Here is an 18,529-nt window from a genome sequence, read left to right on the forward strand (position 1 = left end):
TGCCTTGTAAGAAAGCCAAATCAAATATCGTTAATCTATAAATCGGGGCTGACAGCTCATTAACTCAGAGGTGAAAGGAATGCACCTCTGGAATGCAATTTTTTTGCAGAAGGAACAAAGTGAATCATGAAGACTTAACTTGAGAAGATGTAAATTAGAGTGAAGGCCCAAATAGACATAATTTACAAATAGTTTGCATAAAATGGGACACTGAGTCATTCAACACAAAAGGAGCATGAAGGAGTCAAACAGCCACAATATGTACCTGAATAGAATCAGGTTTAAACCAAGGTTCAACAGATGCAGCAGATAGTTCAGAATATGTGGGTTATCACATCAGGCAGAACCCGACAATGAGATGGAAGTCTCCTCTACTCGGTGCTGTGAGGATTTTAAGCAAAGTAAGTTTGCCCAGTCTCTGCCCAATTCCTGGTAGGCCCAAGTCCACAATAACCATAACCAGCAATCTCACTCAGATACTGCAAGGTTTGGTTGGTGAGAGAAGCAGGAAAACAATCTAGTGTGAGTTTTCTCTGGCTTGGCTAAAGTGCACTGTTGGGAAACAGCAGAGTGCTTTACTCTGAACACAACAGTAGCCGACGTGAACGCACTTAATGCTGACACTATGTGCCCGATATGGGACGGTGGGTGCCCTTATCTGCCACAGTGACCTCCCTCAGTTGGATTATTGCAATTATTATTGTACCCCTCCACCCTGACACCCACCCACAAATAAAAATCATGAAGCAGAGACAGCAACAAATATAATCATCAACTCTGAAATTATCTCTAAATTCACTTGAAATAATCTGAACTTTCAGGATGTTCTTACAATAGGAAACTAGGATTATGCAACTTGGAGCAGATTTCACCCAAAACCTGATAGGCACCCAACTCAAAACATACCAATGGAACAACAGATAAGATTTCACTGCTAACCCAACAGAAATGGCTCCATCAATTCACCTACAGACAAGAATCTAATCAGCAACCACAGAAATAAAAATTACACTTCTGTCACTATAAATCTTAAATATCCTTATTTTCCAAGTCTTGCAGAAAAAAGAGACAACCCACATCAGTCCTTACCCCTCTCTCAAGCAGCATATCTCGGAACTGTTTCATGCGAGACTCCAGTGGAACTATGGCCCTCTCCCTGGCCGCTTTGATCTCGGCTTCCATAGCTGCCTCCTTCTCAGACTCTGCATCTTTGGGATCATCCTTCCTGCAATAGTTTTAAATATAAAAAAAAAGACAAAACTTCGACAACCTGGCAGGACAGAACAATTTTTGCTGTTGTGATTTACGGCAGTTCAACAGTTATAAAACATAGGAACGTACGGGACCAGAGAAAGCTACTGCCATCCACCCAGCGCTCACACAAGAATGGCCACTTGGGTGAGATATTGGAGGGCAGCTGGCACTCGTGGAGCTGTACCCTAGCCTGAGTTAGTACTTCCAGGAAGGGAGAAGACTGGAGTTATATTATGTAGGACTGAGACACATTCAAACAATCAACTGCTTTTAACACATTGTATTCAAACTATATATAAATAAAGTGAGGAACAGCAGACAAATCTTTGAAGACTTCCTACACAGGGAATATAGCTGATTTTTCAGCCTTTACGTTACTCACTTTCGCTTCTTTGCTTTAATTGGTTCATCATCATATTCATCATCCAGAGGCTCAGTCTCCTCTTTCACTAAATAAAAATGGAAATGTTTTAAATTGAAAAGAGACAACTTGTCTGTTCCATTTACACAACACAGTTTGATTTGTTCAAAATTAAATTAAAAGGTTAATTTCAGTTAAACTATCAAGTCCTTAGGTAAAGCTATTCATGTTAAACTTGAAGTAAATTCATACCTTTAACAAGTGCCACTGCTTAGAGAAACTGGTGTTTGAATTTAAATTGATGTGAATTTGTGCCTTTACATGAGTCTACATGTTAACAAAAGGGAATAAGTTGCCAGTGGGGAGAGTCAGAAAAGGGTCAACTTACTAATTTATTATAAAGAGACTGTTTTGTTTAGGTATTTAAAGTTCACTAATCAATTCAAATCAAAACTTTAGCCCACTCACTCTCTAGAATGGCAAACAGTGACCAATTAACAACACTGGTTACCCAGAGCCACAAAAAACAGTCACCAAGTTCTTCAGAGGACACACTCTCCACCATTTTAGAATATTTGATATTTAATTAAAAAACCTAACCAAAAGTTATCTAAGCTCTTGCAGTCATGCCTTTAAGCATGCTGTGACTCAGGGAATAATTCAAATTGCCAGGCAAGCATCAGAGCATAGCAGTAAAGACTGGTGTTTATGTCAGAGCTAATGCTGCACTAATTGTCGATACACTAATTAGGATCTCTCACCGGGTTTCTTTTCATTCTCAGAAGACTTTTTGTGAGGAGGTTCCTGGATAATTTTGTCCACGTCGGCTCTTCCAACCAGCTCATCTGGCCGATCCCACATCGACAGACGGGTTGTCGGGTTATAGTAGAACACCCGCTCATCACCGGTCCACACAACGCACCTGAAAAGGCAATAAAAAAATCTGGTGACCAAATAAGTAGCTGATCATCATTCTGGCCCATCTCTGCCTAGCATTAGTCAGGTTTTTAAACCAACAAACCTGGATTAAGAGTCGAGGGCCATAGTGCAAGATATCAAAAGTTAAAAAGTGCAGAAAAGATGAGGCAATTCAAGAAACAGTGAGTGGGAGATGCCAAGTTTGGGTTTTGAACAGTGAAGATAGTAAGACACGGGAAAGACTGAGGGAATTAAGGAGTTCCAAAGTTTTGAAGTCCCTGGAAAGAACAAGTTGGAGTGGAAGACATGGTAAAGACTATTTCAACAGGGAGAAAGCAGGGAGAGAAAGTCTCGAGTAGAATGGTGTATTTTCAGCTTACAATGAGCAATGGAAGAAATCTTTAACCATCGCGACATCAATAAATGAGAGACAGACAAAATAAAACTGTGGCAGGCAGAGGTTGAAAGCTGGAGGTGAGAGGATATCATATTAGCAAGACCGAGTTCAACATAACCACTGCAGAAGATGGGTTACGGGGTGGGGAGAAGATTGCTGAAGGTACAACCCATATTGAGAATGTAATAATTTTTACGGCAGTAGCTTGTCATATTTTGTAAATAAAGTGCCCTAGCACCATCTACTGGCAGCACAACCATATGTTTTCACCCTTTCCTGGCGTTGACTTGCTCAGTGGGCAGGGCTGCTTTATCTCACACTGGCTGCTACATGGCGACTCTTTCCTCCTGCCCCCCACCAACAAATTGAATACTCCACCAGGTCATGGAAGAAGGTCCAGTACTCAAACAAATCTAACTTAAAAAAAGCTTTTTAACGTTAGTCGGTAATGAACGAACAGCACATCATGAAACACAGGGAGTCAGTCCAAATTTAATTTGAATACTGCTTTAGCTTATGCTTCAAACGAAGGGGAGCAAAAGCACAGGGAAAACAATATATTGTAACTAAAGACTGAGTTCTACTCAGGCGATCAAACAAAACGAACTTTAATGAAACAAACAGGCTTTAACAAGAAACAGCAGGATAACATCGAATATAGGTCTGCTCTCTCTGGAGGCTCCACGAGGACTGCCCCTGCAGTCCCGTGGCTGATGTCATGACATCATGTTTTCCCGCCAGAGGGGGGATCACGTGATGAGCGGCGTGATGTCATCATGTTTTAGCCGCGCTGTTAAAGCAACCACACACTACAGTTAAACAGCATAAAGATATAGACTCAGACTGTAGCTAACATGTTGTTAAAAGTAATTATGTACAAACGATCCGAGTCCTTTGGTGGCTCCGCCACATGCGCCCCACCCCCCCCAGAATTGTCTTTAACAGCAAAAGTGAGACGTCGAGGAGGCCTGACAAGTCTGTCCGAGCGACTTCGGTAACCCTGCAGAGGAAGCTGATGGACGGTGGTCGAGCTGGCGGGCGGTTGTGGTCGAGCTGGCGGGCGGCTGTGGTCGATCTGGCACGGGGGCTGCGGGCGGTCGGCCACGTTTTGGCGGTTGAGCGACGACGACTGGGCGGTCCAGGTCCAGGTGAGCCGGCTTCAACCAGTCCACCGAAATGTGATCCGGCTTTCCTCCGATGTCGACCGAAAAGGATTGGTCTCCTGATTCGACGACGCGGAAAGGACCAGTGTAAGGGGGCTTGATGAGCGTCATGGCGGATAAATACGTACTCAGCATTCTTCAGCTCCACTGGCACGCGGGAGCTCTGTAATCCGTGATTTGATGTAGGCACCGGAGCGAAGCATCTGGCCGCTTCCTGGTGTCTGACGAGGTGCTGGGAGGCGGACCCATGCTCTGGTGGGAGAAGGGAGGAAATCCCCTGGTACTCGGAGCGGCTGGCCATAAACAAGTTCGGCTGAGGACAATTGCAGGTCTTCTTTGGGCGCCGTACGAAGACCCAAAAGGACCCATGGGAGTCTGTCTACCCATCCTGCACCTTGAAGACTGGCCCGTAGGGCGGCTTTAAGCAACCTGTGGAATCGCTCGCCAAGGCCGTTTGCCTGTGGATGATAGGCGGTGGTGCTATGAATTTTGGTGCCGAGCCCTTGAGCTACAGCGTTCCAGAGCTCCGAGGAAAATTGTGGCCCACGATCGGAAGAGATGTCCACTGGTACCCCGAAACGAGCAACCCAACAGGAGATGAAAGCTCTGGCGACGTCTGCCGAAGTGGTGGAAACCAAAGGCATTGCCTCTGGCCACCTAGTGGTGCGGTCCACCATGGTGAGGAGATGCGTAGAACCACGAGAAGCCGGAAGTGGCCCCACAAGGTCCACATGCATGTGGTTGAAACGACGCTCCGGAACAGCGAACGTAGCCACTGGAGCTTTAACATGACGCTGGACCTTGGCCTTCTGGCAGACCACGCAGGTGTTGGCCCAGTCACGGACATCGAGGTGCATACCCTTCCAGACGAACTTCGCCATTGTGAAGCCTTCATACCAGGGTGCGACAACCCGTGTATGGCGTCAAACACCTTCCGGCGCCATGCAACTGGCACGATAGGTCGGGGAACGCCCATGGAGGCGTCGCAAAGGAGCGTGGTGCCTGCGGCCTGGAAACTGACGTCGGTCGCTTGGAAACTAGAGGGGACGGTTCTGTGCGATTGGACCTCTGGGTCCGAGGCCTGATCCGCAGCCATGAGGGCGTAGTCAATCCCCAGGTGAACCGCATGGACCGTCGCGCGGGAGAGGCAATCCGCCACTAGGTTGTCTTTACCAGACACATGTTGAATGTCCGTGGTAAATTCAGCAATAAACGTCAGGCGACATTGACGAACGGACCACGGTTCAGCGGTCTTGGCCATGGCGAACGTTGGAGGCTTGTGGTCGACAAAAGCCGTGAAGGGACGTCCTTCGAATAAGAACCGGAAATGGCGAATAGCTAGGAAAAGGGCCAGTAACTCTCGATCGAAGGTGCTGTATTTCCTTTCATTTCTCCGTAGTTGACGGCTGAAAAACGCCAGCGGTTGCCACGTGCCGTTCACCCACTGCTCCTGCACTGCGCCGATGGCGTAGTCTGACGCGTCTGTGGTAAGGGCGATGGTGGCACATGGAAGTGGGTGCACCAGCATGGTTGCGTTGGCCAAAGCGCTCTTGGTGTTGACGAACGCCTGGTCCATCTCGGCCGCCTAGCTGAGTAGATCCTTACCGGACTTGCCCTCGAGGGCCCCGTACAAAGGCTGCATTAGCTGAGCCGCCTTAGGGACGAATCGGTGATAGAAATTGACCATCCCCAGGAACTCTTGCAGGGCCTGGACAGTTGGCGGGCGCAGGAAAGAGGTAACAGCTTCCACCTTCGTCAGTAAGGGGACGGCACCGTCTGATGTTATGCGGTGTCCCAAGAAATCGATCCGCTGCAGGCCGAACTGGCACTTGGCCAGGTTGATGATCAAACCGTGCTGGCTGAGGCATGTAAAGAGGGTACGCAAATGGGAGATGTGCTCTTCCTTGCTAGCGCTGGCGATGAGAATGTCGTCAAGGTAGACGAAGTTGCAGTTTAGGTCTCGGAGCACGGAGTCCATTAAGCGCTGTAAAGCCTGTGCCGCGTTGTTCAAGCCAAACGGCATCCGCAGGAACTCAGAGGCCGATAGGGGTGATGACTGCGGTTTTCAGGACATCTTGCGGGTGCACGGGAACCTGGCGATACCCCCGAACAGGTCGACTTTAGAAAAGATAGAATTTCCCGCCAAATGGGCCGAGAAATCCTGAATATGCGGGATCGGGTACCGATCAGGTGTCGGTAGTCACCGCATGGCCGCCAGCCGCCGCCCGGTTTCGGAACAATGTGGAGAGGCGAAGACCAGGGACTAGTCGACCGGCGAATAATCCCCAGCCGCTCCATCGTGCCGAACTCCGCTTTCGCAGCCACGAGCTTGCCAGGTTCGAGCCTTCTAGCCCGTGCATAAACCGGGGAGCCAGTAGTGGTGATATGATGTTCAACACCATGCTTCGTGGCCGAGGAGGAGAAAGTGGGCCTGGTCAGCTCCGGGAACTCTGAGGAGCCGAGTGAAGTCATCCGGAGAAGGGAAAGCGCAGGCGATAGAACGCGCCGTACCGTGGTGGCACGGAATCGAGTGGAAGGTGGCCGCGTTGCTAAGCCAGTGGTGCCGGACATCGACGAGGAGGCCGTTGGCACACAGAAAATCTGCCCCGAGGATGGCCTGCAAGACTGTGGCCGTGACAAATTCCCAATGGAAGCGCTGACCACCGAAACAGACTTGGACCCGGCGCTTTCGGAAAGTTCGAATGGCTGCGCCGTTAGCCGCCATGAGGGAAAACCCGTGGTTCCCAGCTTGCATATCGAGATTCGACGCAGGTAGGATGCTACACTGCGCCCCGGTGTCACAAAGGAAACGTCGACCCAATAGAGAATCGGTGATGTAAAGAAGTTTTCCCGTAGATCCGATGGCCATCGCAGCGCGCCCGTTAGACCCGGTCCTCCTTCGCCAGGAACGCTGCAGGAGCTTTGTGGTTTTTTTGGGCGAAAAACTGCAGGGAGAGCGGCAGCGTCGTGCTTTCGCGCCAAAACGGGCGTGGTAGGAGCACCAGACCGCTGCAAGAGGAGCTGGAGCCACGTCTGTGGGGGATGGGCGCCTCGTGGCCGCACAGCACTGCTGGGTTATTGTGAAAATCTTCTCTGCTTCGGCAGCAAGCTCAGCGCAGTCTGTAATCTCGGATCTGGCTAGGGCAGCCTGCACCTGCTCCGGCAGTTGGCAGAGGAATAGCTCCCGGAAGAGGAAGCATTCCGGTTCGGCACCCAAGAGCATGAGCATTTGGCTCATGAGCTCGGACGGTTTGGAGTCCCTGAGGCCAGGCACAGAGAGGAGCCGGCGAGCGCGTTCTGACTTCGAGAGCCCGAAGACCTGTAGCAACCGCGCCTTTAACGTATCATACTTGCTGTCAGTAGGGTGACTACCGAGGAGGCTGACGATCCGCGAGGCAGTTGCGCTATCGAGGGCGGAGACCACGTAGTAATAACGGGTCTGATCCGCGACGATGTTCCTGATGGCGAACTGGGCTTCAGCCTGGATAAACCACGCGGCTGGCTGTTGCTCCCAGAACTGTGGCAGTTTGAGTCACGGCGTTCGTATCCATGCTGAAGATCTTCCGTGAAAATTGTTCACGAAAGTCGGGGTCACCAATGTAGGAACGTAGGTTCCTAACTAAAAGACTGAGTTCTACTCAGGCGATCAAACAAAATGAACTTTAATGAAACAAACAGGCTTTAACAAGAAACTGCACGATAACATCGAATGTTGGTCTGCTCTCTCTGGAGGCTCCACGAGGACTGCCCCTCAGTCCTGTGGCTGATGTCATCACGTTTTCCCGCCAGAGGGGGATCACGTGATGAACGGCGTGACGTCATCACGTTTTAGCCGCGCTGTTAAAGCAACCACACTCTGTACAGTTAAACAGCATAAATAAAGATAGACTCAGACTGTAGCTAACATGTTGTTAAAGGAATTATGTACAAACGATCTGAGTCCTTTGGTGGCTCCGCCACAATATCCTTTTACTAATAATGTTGATGTCTTTCACAAAAAAAAATTGAAATATTTGTAAGAATTATTTTCACCAGGATAAGGCACCAAGATAGTGCCATTTAATTTGGTGCCAGCGAATTGATGACATTTATTGCAGAAAATCAAATGTCAGGCTTTCTTACAACACACTGATTCAATGCTCCCTGCTGCTTTTCTTCAGCGTTTTGAGAGCTGATTAGGAGTGTGATTTTAGTGCACCGAGAAAGTTTCATGCTCGTTTCCCCATAGCATATCAAAAATTAAATGGCTTCATCCAGTGGCCCAATCCTAATTAAAAATGTAAAACTAAAGGCCCCCGAGGCAAACCGTGAACTGACATCTACCTGAAAAAGTCCAAGTTTCTAAACAGTTATTTTCCTTTACGTGAACCCAGATTGATTTTTTCAGAACCAAAATAAAATAGCAAGGCAGGCAGAGCTGTATGTTGGCTGTGCTCCTGTCACTGTGCCTTGGAGCTGAGGACTCTCCCCAAAGCTCCTCAATCTCAAAGATGCTAACAAAAGAGCTGAATGGAGTCGAGGTGCAACTCCAAAGTGTACCTCATCAGTCTAATTAAAATTAAAATGTTGCCTCAACTTAAGAACATTAAGAATTAGGAGCAGAAGTAGGCCATACGGCCCTTCGTGCCTGCTCCAACATTCAATAAGATCATGGCTGATCTTCGAACTCAACTCCACTATCCCACCCAATCCCCATATTCCTTGATTCCCCCAGAGTCCAAAAATCTATCGATCTCGACCTTGAATATACTCAACGACTTAGCATCCACAGCCCTTTGGGGTATAGAATTCCAAAGGTTCACAACCCTCCAAGTGAAGAAATTCCTCATCTCATCTCAGTCTTAAATGGCCAACCCCTTATCCTGAGACTATGCCTCCGAGTCCTAGACTCTCCAGCCAGGGGAAACAACCTCAGCACATTGACCCTGTCAACCCACCTCAGAATCTTACATGTTTCAATAAAATAACCTCTCTTTCTTCTAATCGCCAGAGAGTATAGGCCCAAACTACTCAATCTCTCCTCATAGGATAACCCTCTCATCCCAGGGATCAATCTAGTGAATTTACATATCACCGCCTCTTAGGCAAGTATGTCTTTTCAGATAAGGAGACCAAAACTGTACACAGTACTCCAGCTGTGGTCTCACCAAAGCCCTGTACAATTGTAGCAAGACTTCCTTACTCTTTTACTCCAACCCCTTGCAATAAAGGCCAACATGCCATTTGCCTTCTTAATTGCTTGCTGTACCTGCATGCAAACTGTGTTTCCTATATGGGGACACCAAAATCTCTCTCAACACCAACATTTAATATTCACTACAAGCCCACTGACTCCCACAGCTACCTGGACTACACTGCCTCCCACCCCGCTTCCTGTAAGGACTCTATTCCATTCTCCCAGTTTCTCCATCTCCGCCGTATCTGCTCCGACGATGCCACCTTCCACACCAGTGCTTCAGACATGTCTTCCTTTTTCCGCAACCGAGGATTCCCCTCTACCGTGGTTGACACTGCCCTCGACCGTGTCAGTTCTATCTCCCGCACTTCTGCCCTCACCCCTGCCCCTCCCTCCCGGAACCACGATAGGGTTCCCCTTGTCCTCATCTTTCACCCCACCAGCCTCCACATTCAACGGATCATCCTCCGGCATTTCCGCTACCTCCAAAGTGATCCCACCACCAAACGTATCTTCCCCTCCCCTCCCCTTTCAGCATTCTGCAGGGACCGCTCCCTCCGAGACACCCTAGTCCACTCCTCTATCACCCCAAACAGCCCTTCCCCTGGCACCTTCCCGTGCAAGCGGAGGAGATGTAACACCTGCCCCTATACCTCCCCCCTTCCCACTGTCCAGGGCCCCAAACACCCCTTCCAGGTGAAACAGCGATTTACTTGTACTTCTCGCAATCTAGTATACTGTATTCGCTGCTCACGATGTGGTCTCCTCTACAATGGGGAGACCAAACGCAGATTGGGTGACCGCTTTGCGGAACACCTCCGTTCAGTCCGTAAGGGTGACCCCGAGCTTCCGGTCGCCTGTCATTTTAATTCACCGCTCCATTCCCACTCGGACCTCACCGTCCTTGGCCTCTTGTATTGTTCCACGGAAGCTCAATGTAAACTCGAGGAACAGCACCTCATCTTCCGATTAGGCACTCTGCAGCCTTCCGGACTCAATATCGAGTTCAACAATTTCAGATCATAAGCTCGGCCCCCATTTCATTTTCTCTTGTAATTGTTCCACTCCTTTCCTCCCCACCCCCCCCTTTCCTTTTGTTTCTCTCTCACACCTGGCAGCTATCTTTTGCCCTGCCAGTACACTTTACACCTAATCTCAGCCTATTACCATCTCGTCTAGCTTCTAATCTCTTTTACTTCTTTTGTTTCTTTTATTCTTCTGTCCGATTGCAGCCCTGCCTTCGATCTAGTTTCTTTTCTTTCCAGTTTTAAAGAAGGGTTCGACCTGAAACGTCAACTCAAATTTCTCTCCACGGATGTTGCCTGACCTGCTGAGTTTTTCCAGCATTTTCTGTTGTTATTACCAACATTTAAGTTTCTCACCATTTAAAAAGTATTCTATGTTTCTATTCTTCCTACCAAAGTGAATAACCTCACATTATACTCAATCTGCCACCTTATTGGCCACTCACTTAAACTGTCTATATTCCTTTACAGCAACAAAAAATGCTGGAAACACTCAGTAGGCCAGGCAGCATCCGTCCAACCTGACCTGCTGAGTGTTTCCAGCATTTTCTGTTGTTATTTCAGATTTCCAGCATCCGCATTATTTTGCTACTGTATATCCCTTTGCAGGTTCTTTGTATCCTCCTCAGAGCTTACTTTCCCACCTAGCTTTGTATCGTCAGCAAACTTAAGATACATTGCACTTGGTCCTTTCATCCAAGTCATTAATATAGATTGTAAATAGCTGAGGCCCAAGCACTGATCCTTGTGACACTCCACCAGTTACAGCCTGCCAAACAGAAAATGACCCGTTTATCCCTACTCTGTTTTCTGTCCATTAACCAAGCCTCTATCCAGGCTAACATATTACCCCCAATCCCATGAGCCCTTACCTTACATAGCAACCTTTTATGTGGCACCTTATCGAATGCCTTTTGGAAATCCAAATATACTACATCCACTGGTTCCCCTTTATCTACCCTGCTAGTTACATCCTCAAAAAACTCTAATAAATTTGTTAAACGCAATTTCCCTTTCATGAAACCATAAGAAAGCCTGCCAGCCCACCCACTCAATTCAGAAATGGCAGAGGGAAGCAGAAATTTATATTCTCCAGAAGGAGAAGATTGATTTTCAAACATTAATTGAAGAAAATTTAAAACAGAAATTGTGTATTTACATATGGAGATTAGCAATATTGTATCCAATGTATTTTCTTGTCGATGATATGATGTACTGGTGTCTTGCACGGACTGTTTATCTTTCATGTACAAATTGAGAACCAACAGTCCAATGGATGTTTAACGTGAAACTGGGTGGTCTAGGTAGGTTAAAAGACTGTTCTTTAACCTCAAGGACCTAGTTTCAAACCCAGCCCAGGTTGACAGGATGAAAGTCTCCTCAGTCTGCTGCCTGCAACATGACTACATAAAGTAACATACAGGAAACATAACTAGAGTGTTGATCTTGCAACTTGATCAATTTAGAGGTTCATTTATTATTGCAGATAGTTTTAAATTCCATACAAACACAAACATAAATAGTTAACAATCAGTGATCAAATACCAATTGACTGAACACATCTGCATACATACCATGGTGTGCCGGGAACAGGGGTGGTAGCCACAGGTTTAGCTTTTTGTGCAGCCTTCTCTTCCTCAGTCAACACCTCCTCCTTTGGCTCCTAAAAAAACAGGCAACAGACTGCTGTGTTATGTACAGTTATTGATTAATGCTGCAGGAAAGGAATATCCAAGCTTTTCATTTTGGCGAGCAGCTTAAGTGCATATCATGGAGCCTTGTAGGCCAGATGTAAAGTTGAAATAAGTAAGCCCATTAACATGCATCTCTTGCCAGCTGGATATACCACTAAACCTTGGTGTTTTGATTCAGAATTTCTCCAGAGGAGGCAACAGTGCTAAAAGCAATCCCTTGCAAATCTCCAGGCCTACAAATTCCAAAAAGGACAAACCAGCAAGTCAGAAATAGAAGCACAAGTAGGAGTTATCTGGGTACCATCGGTCGTTGAGGTTTGCAGACATATTACCAAGGCCCAAGGGCGCTTGGTTGGACACCCATGCTCGAGTGACTTACTGAGAAAGCTGTAGTGCTACAAAACTGAATTAGACAACGTCTTTAGCAGTGTGAAAAGCAGCCAATATGATTTCAGGGAGTCAGTGAAGTATAATTATGGGTGGATGGAATTATTGCACTATGCCTACTTTAACTGTGAAATACACTTACCAGTACAGTTATTGATTTTGTCTCTCCAAATGAGCATTATGGCTGGAGAAAACATTTTGTATGGCATAACACCAGAAAGCAATGCTCATGTTACTGCTAGTGGGAACCATTCAAGGTGATGAACAAAAACAGTATCGCATTACACTGAAGTGGGTTGACTTAAATTAAAAAATTCCAATCGCATATTTGGTACCAATACACTGGCTGCATGTCATCCAGTTAGTAGCCAAATCATACAGACCAGAGTAGACCCAGATTTAAACACTGGTCTGTTCTAAGTGAGCTAATCTCAGCCAGCACTGAAGTAGAGGAGCTATGATTGGCCTCAGGACCTCAGGCTAGGGAGAGAGTGGGGGGAAAAAGAAGAAAAAAGTGGGAAAAGGTTCCGGCTCCCAATAACTCAGTGTGCCCCTTAAATTGAGCGATGAAGCAGTCGACACAACCTTCCCACAGACCTCTTTCTTCTCTTTTGGAGGCTCTTCTTTTGCCTCTTCCTCTTCCATTTCCATTGGCTCAGGTTCTGCTGGCTCTTTGCTCGGCTCGTTTGGTTTCTCCACTTCTTTCTCTACTGTACAGAAAAAAATATAAGCATAGAGTGTTTTGTAATGCTCCTCGACCATGCAAATCTACTAGAAATTCAGTACGCTTTGGCATCGACTTTAAATGTAATTGTTTCATGGTTAAAGTGGAGAACAAATTTAAGGCGGTAACAAAAGTACGCCTGCCCCCAGTCCAAAAACTGAAAACTACAATTGGTTTTCTTGAGCCTGCGATAGGAAGGGTGCTACAGTAGTCAATTGTAGACCGAACTACGAGCTCTGTGTTCTCCAATAATGGCCCCAATGACCTAGTGGTTAAAGGCACCACCCAGTTTAGCACAAAGACCATACAGGCCAAAGGGTCACTGGTTCAATCCGCAGTCTGTGCTGAACTGCCCGATCTCAGCCTTGCATTAGAGCCTAAAGGGCATTAGTGAACCAGTTGGGTTTTTACAACAATCAAACAGCTTCAAATGCAATGTCCTCACTGTCCGAGCTCGGGAGCGGAAATCAGTACGAGTTCCCACTCCTTATAGTCATCCAGTGGCCCCTTACTGGAGAGTGTGCATGCGAGTGCTAGGTATAAACAGAACCAGGCTTGGCTGTGATACTCCCCCAGTTGAATAGGCCGCAGATTTTCACGAGATTAAGCTCACACCTGAAGCTGGGTGATAGAGATCAATGAAACGGTACCTTAGCAGGAAACTGATACCTTCAGGAGAGGAGCAACACAGAAAAGTTCTCCTGATTAAATAAGTGAAAAGGCACATCTCTTTTTAGAGAAAGAAGCTCCCACAGTGCAAGTTTTAAGCAATCTAAGAATTATGGAGGCAATTACCAACTCCCAGTTAAAAGGTTTGTTCCAACTGACAACCTGTTTGACGAGCATTAAGCAGTTCTATTGAAAGTTTACACCAATCTCTTTGTTGGGAGCAATTAAGAACTCAGCAAAACTTTTTTAAAGAAGGGTGCAGCAGCTTTGGAAGGAGTTTATTGCAACTTATCACAGCTTTCCCCCCAATTTAAAATAAAGTTAGCCAACCAACAGGCAAAAACTTAAATGAATTACGAACTCAGAATATATTTGCATCATGTGTTGCCATTTCAAGTTGCACAATAATACTGGGCAAGAAACAAGAGCCATCCAAACAACAGTGTGAAAATCCTAATGCAGATTCACGAACAATAGCATAATGGTAATGTCTCTGGACTAATAATCCAGAGGCTTGGACTATTAATACAGCGACGCGAGTTCAAATCCCACCACAGCAGCTGTGGAGTTTGAATTCAGTTAATTAAATAAATCTGTAATAAAAAAAAAGCTAGTATCAGTAATGGTGACCATGAAACTACCGGATTGTCATAAAAACACATCTGGTTCACTAACGTCCTTTAGGGAAGGAAATTTGACGTCCTTACCTGGTCTGGCCTATATGTGACTCCAGACCCACAGCAATGTGGTTGACTCTTAACTGCCCTCTGAAATGGCCTAGCAAGCCACTCAAACCGCTACAAGAAACAATAAGATTAAAACCAGACAAACCATCCAGCATCATCTCGGCACCGGCTTCGACACGACAAAGGCACACCCAGCCCAGTCGACGCTGCAAAGTTCTCCTCACCATCATCTGGGGACTTGTGCCAACATTGGGAGAGCTGTCCCACAGACTAGTCAAGCAACAGCCTGACACAGTCATACCTTCCTGCCAACGTCCCAGACTCCTTCATCACCATCCCTGGGTATGTCCTGGCCCACCGGCAGGACAGACCCACCAGAGGTGGTATACAGTCAGGAGGGAGTGGCCCTGGGAGTCTCAATATTGACTCCAGATACCATGAAGTCTCATGGCATCAGGTCAAGCATGGGCAAGGAAACCTCCTGCTAACTACCACCTACCGCCCTCCCTCAGCTGATGAATCAGTGCTCCTCCATGTTGAACACCACTCCCTCATGTTGAACACCACTTGGAAGAAGCACTGAGGGTAGCAAGGGCACAGAATGTCCATCACCAAGAGTGGCTCGGTACCATCACTACTGACCGAGCCCTTAAGGACATAGCTGCCAGACTGGGCCTGCAGCACGTGTTGAGAGAACCAACACGAGGGGAAAAACCTACTTGACCTCACCAATCTACCTGTTGCAGATGCATCTGTCCACGACGGTACTGGTAGGAGTGACCATCATACAGTCCTTGTGGAGACGATGTCCTGTCTTCACATTGAGAACACCCTCCATTGTGTTGTGTGGCACCACCACGGTGCTAAATGAGAGATTCAGAACAGATCTAGCAACTCAAAACTGGGCATCCATGAGGTGCTGTGGGCCACTAGCAGCAGAATTGTATTCCACCAAAATCTGTAACCTCATGGCCCAGCAAATCCCTCACTCTACCATTAACATCAAGCCTGACGACCAACGCTGGTTCAATGAGGAGTGTAGAAGAGCATACCAGGAGCAGCACCAGGTGCACCTAAAAATGAGGCGCCAACCTGGGGAAGCTGCAACACAGGACTACATGCATACTAAAGAGCAGAAGCAGCATGCTATAGACAGAGGTATATGGTCCCACAATCAATGGATCAGATCAAAGCTCTGCAGTCCTGCCACATCCAGTCATGAATGGTGGTGGACCATTAAACAACTGACGGGAGGAGGAGGCTCCATGAATATCTCCATCCTCAATGATGGTGGAGCCCAGCACGCGAGTGCAAAAGACAAGGTTGAAGTGTTTGCAACCATCTTCAGCCAGAAGTGCTGAGTGGATGATCCATCTCTGCCTCCTCCTGAGGTCCCCACCATCACAGAAGTCAGTCTTCATCCCATTCGATTCACTCCACGTGATATCAAGAAACGGCCAAGTGCACTGGATACAGCAAAGGCTATGGGCCCCGACAATATCCCGGCTGTCGTGCTGAAGGCTTGTGCTCCAGAACTAGCCATGTCTCGAGCCAAACCGTTCTAGTACAGCTACAACATTGGCATCTACCCGACAATGTGGAAAACTGCCCAGGTATGTCCGGTCCACAAAAAACAGGACAAATCCAATTCGGCCAGTTACCACCGAATCAATCTACTCTCAATCATCAACAAAGTGATGAAAGGTGTTGTCGACAGTGTTCTCAAGCAGCACTAACTGACCAATGACCTGCTTACTGATGCTCAGTTTGGGTTTCGCCAGGACCACTTGGTTCCAGACCTTATTATAGCCTTGGTCCAAGCATTGACAAAAGAGCTGAATTTCAGAGGTGACATCAAGGCAGCATTTGATCGAGTGTGGCATCAAGGAGCCCTAGTAAAATTGAAGTCAATGGGAATCAGGGGAAAGACTCTCCACTGGCTCGAGTCATACCTAGCACAAAGGAAGATAGGTGTGGTTGTTGAAGGACGATCACCTCAGCCCCAGGACATCGTTGCAGGAGTTCCTGAAAGCAGTGTCCTAGGCCCAACTATCTTCAGCTGCTTCATCAATGACCTTCCCTCCATCATAAGGTCAGAGGTGGAGATGTTCACTGATGATTGCACAGTGTTCAGATCCATTCGCAACTCCTCAGATAACGAAGCAGTCTCTGCCCACATGCAGCTAGACCTGGACAACATCCAGGCTTGGCAAGTAACATTCGTGCCACACAAGTGCCAGGCAATTACTATCTCCAACAATAGAGTCTAACCATCACCCATTGACATTCAACAGCATGACCATCGCCGAATCCTCCAACATCAACATCCTGGGGGGGGGGGGGGGGGGGGGGGGGGGGAAACCAGAAACATAAATACTGTGGCTACAAGAGGTCAGAGGCTGGGTATTCTGCAGCGAGTGTCTCACCTCCTGACTCCCAAAGCCTTTCCACCATCTACAAGGCACAAGTCAGGAGTGTGATGGAATACTCTCCACTTGCCTGGATGAGTGCAGCTCCAACAACACAAGAAGCTCAACATCATCCAGGGCAAAGCCGCCCGCTTGATTGGCACCCCATTCACGACCTTAAACATTCACTCCCTCCACCACCGGCACACTGTGACTGCAATGTGTACCATCTACAAGATGCACTGCAACACGCCAAGGCTTCTTGGACTGTACCTCCCAAACCCACGGCCTCTACCACCTAGAAGGACAAGGGCATCAGGCGCATGGGGACGACATCATCTCCAAGTTCCCCATCCTGACTTTTTTTGATATATATAAATAAATGACCTGGATATTGGAAGAGAGTAGAATTTCCAAATTTGCCGATGACACGAAGCTTGGGGGTGTGACAAACAGTGAGGATGATAGCAATCGACTGCAACAGGGCATAGAAAGGCTAGCAGAATGGGCAGACAGGTGGAAGATGGAATTTAATACAGAGAAGTGTAAGGTGTTGCATTCTGGCAGAAGGAACAGGGAGAGGCAATATACACTTAGTGGCACAGTTTTAAAGAGTGTGCCGGGACAGAGGGACCTGGGAGTTAATGTGCATAGGTCCCTGAAGGTGGCGGGACATAGTGAGAGTGGTTAGCAAAGCATATGGGATCTTGGGCTTCATGAATAGAGGTAGAGTACAAAAGTAGAGAAGTTATGCTGAACCTTTATAAAGCACTGGTTAGGCCACAACTGGAGTATTGCGTCCAGTTCTGGTCACCACAGCTTAGGAAGGATGTGAAGGCACTTGAGGGTGCAGAGAAGATTTACCAGAATGGTTCCGGGGATGGTGCACCTTAGCTACAAGGACAGGTTGGAGAAGCTGGATTTGTTTTCATTAGAGCAAAGGAGGTTGAGGGGTGATTTGATAGAGGTGTACAAGATTATGAGGGGTTTGGATAGGCTAGATGAGGAAAGGCTGTTCACTAGTTGATGGTACAAGGACTAGGGGACACAGATTTAAGATTTTGGGCAAGAGATACAGGGGGGATGTGAGGAAAAACTTTTTTATGCAGCGAGTGAGGACCTGGAATTCACTGCCGACGGAAGTGGTTGAAGCGGAGACACTCAATGTTTTCAAGCGGAGACTGGATAGGCACTTGAGGGAAATAAACTTGCAGGGCTACGGGGATAGAGTGGGGGAATGGGACTGACTGGATTGCTCTAGAGAGCCAGTACGGACTCGATAGGCCGAATGGCCTCCTTCTGTGCCAGTATGACTCGAAAATATATCGCCGTTGCTTCATAGTCGCTGGGTCAAAATCCTGGAACTCCCTCCCTAACACCACTGTGGGAGTACTTTCACCACATGGACTGCAGCAGTTCAAAAAGGCAGCTCACCACCACCTTCTCAAGGGCAATTAGGGATGGGCAATAAATGCTGGCCTTGCCAGCGATGCCCACATCCCAGGAACGGATTTTTTTTTTAAATGGATCCCAGACCCTGGCATTCGGTTATTGTAAATTTGGGTACAGCAAACAATGTATAGGCAATGTTTTATTACAAGATTAGTAGATCCAGCCATGTTTATTGCAGAATAAAATAAATAGAATGAAGGAAGGAAAGCAGCACA

At 47.3% G+C, this 18,529-nt stretch overlaps 1 protein-coding gene across 1 annotated transcript in view; it reads right to left on the reverse strand.

Annotated features, from left to right (window-relative positions):
- LOC147113771 (transcription elongation regulator 1-like) overlaps window positions 1-18,529 on the reverse strand; it is a 97,842-nt gene that overhangs the window by 8,530 nt on the left and 70,783 nt on the right. Inside the window, exons 9-13 of the mRNA XM_085996163.1 lie at window positions 12,973-13,085; window positions 11,869-11,957; window positions 2,377-2,537; window positions 1,637-1,703; window positions 1,033-1,225 (exon numbers count right to left, since the gene is read on the reverse strand). Of these exons, the coding sequence (XP_085852289.1) occupies window positions 1,033-1,225; window positions 1,637-1,703; window positions 2,377-2,537; window positions 11,869-11,957; window positions 12,973-13,085 (623 nt within the window). The remainder of the gene's footprint in view (window positions 1-1,032; window positions 1,226-1,636; window positions 1,704-2,376; window positions 2,538-11,868; window positions 11,958-12,972; window positions 13,086-18,529) is intronic.

The sequence above is a fragment of the Somniosus microcephalus genome, chromosome 8 (genome assembly GCF_052327205.1).
Source record: "Somniosus microcephalus isolate GS21.2 chromosome 8, FLI_Smic_1.0, whole genome shotgun sequence".
Taxonomy (NCBI): Eukaryota; Metazoa; Chordata; class Chondrichthyes; order Squaliformes; family Somniosidae; genus Somniosus; species Somniosus microcephalus.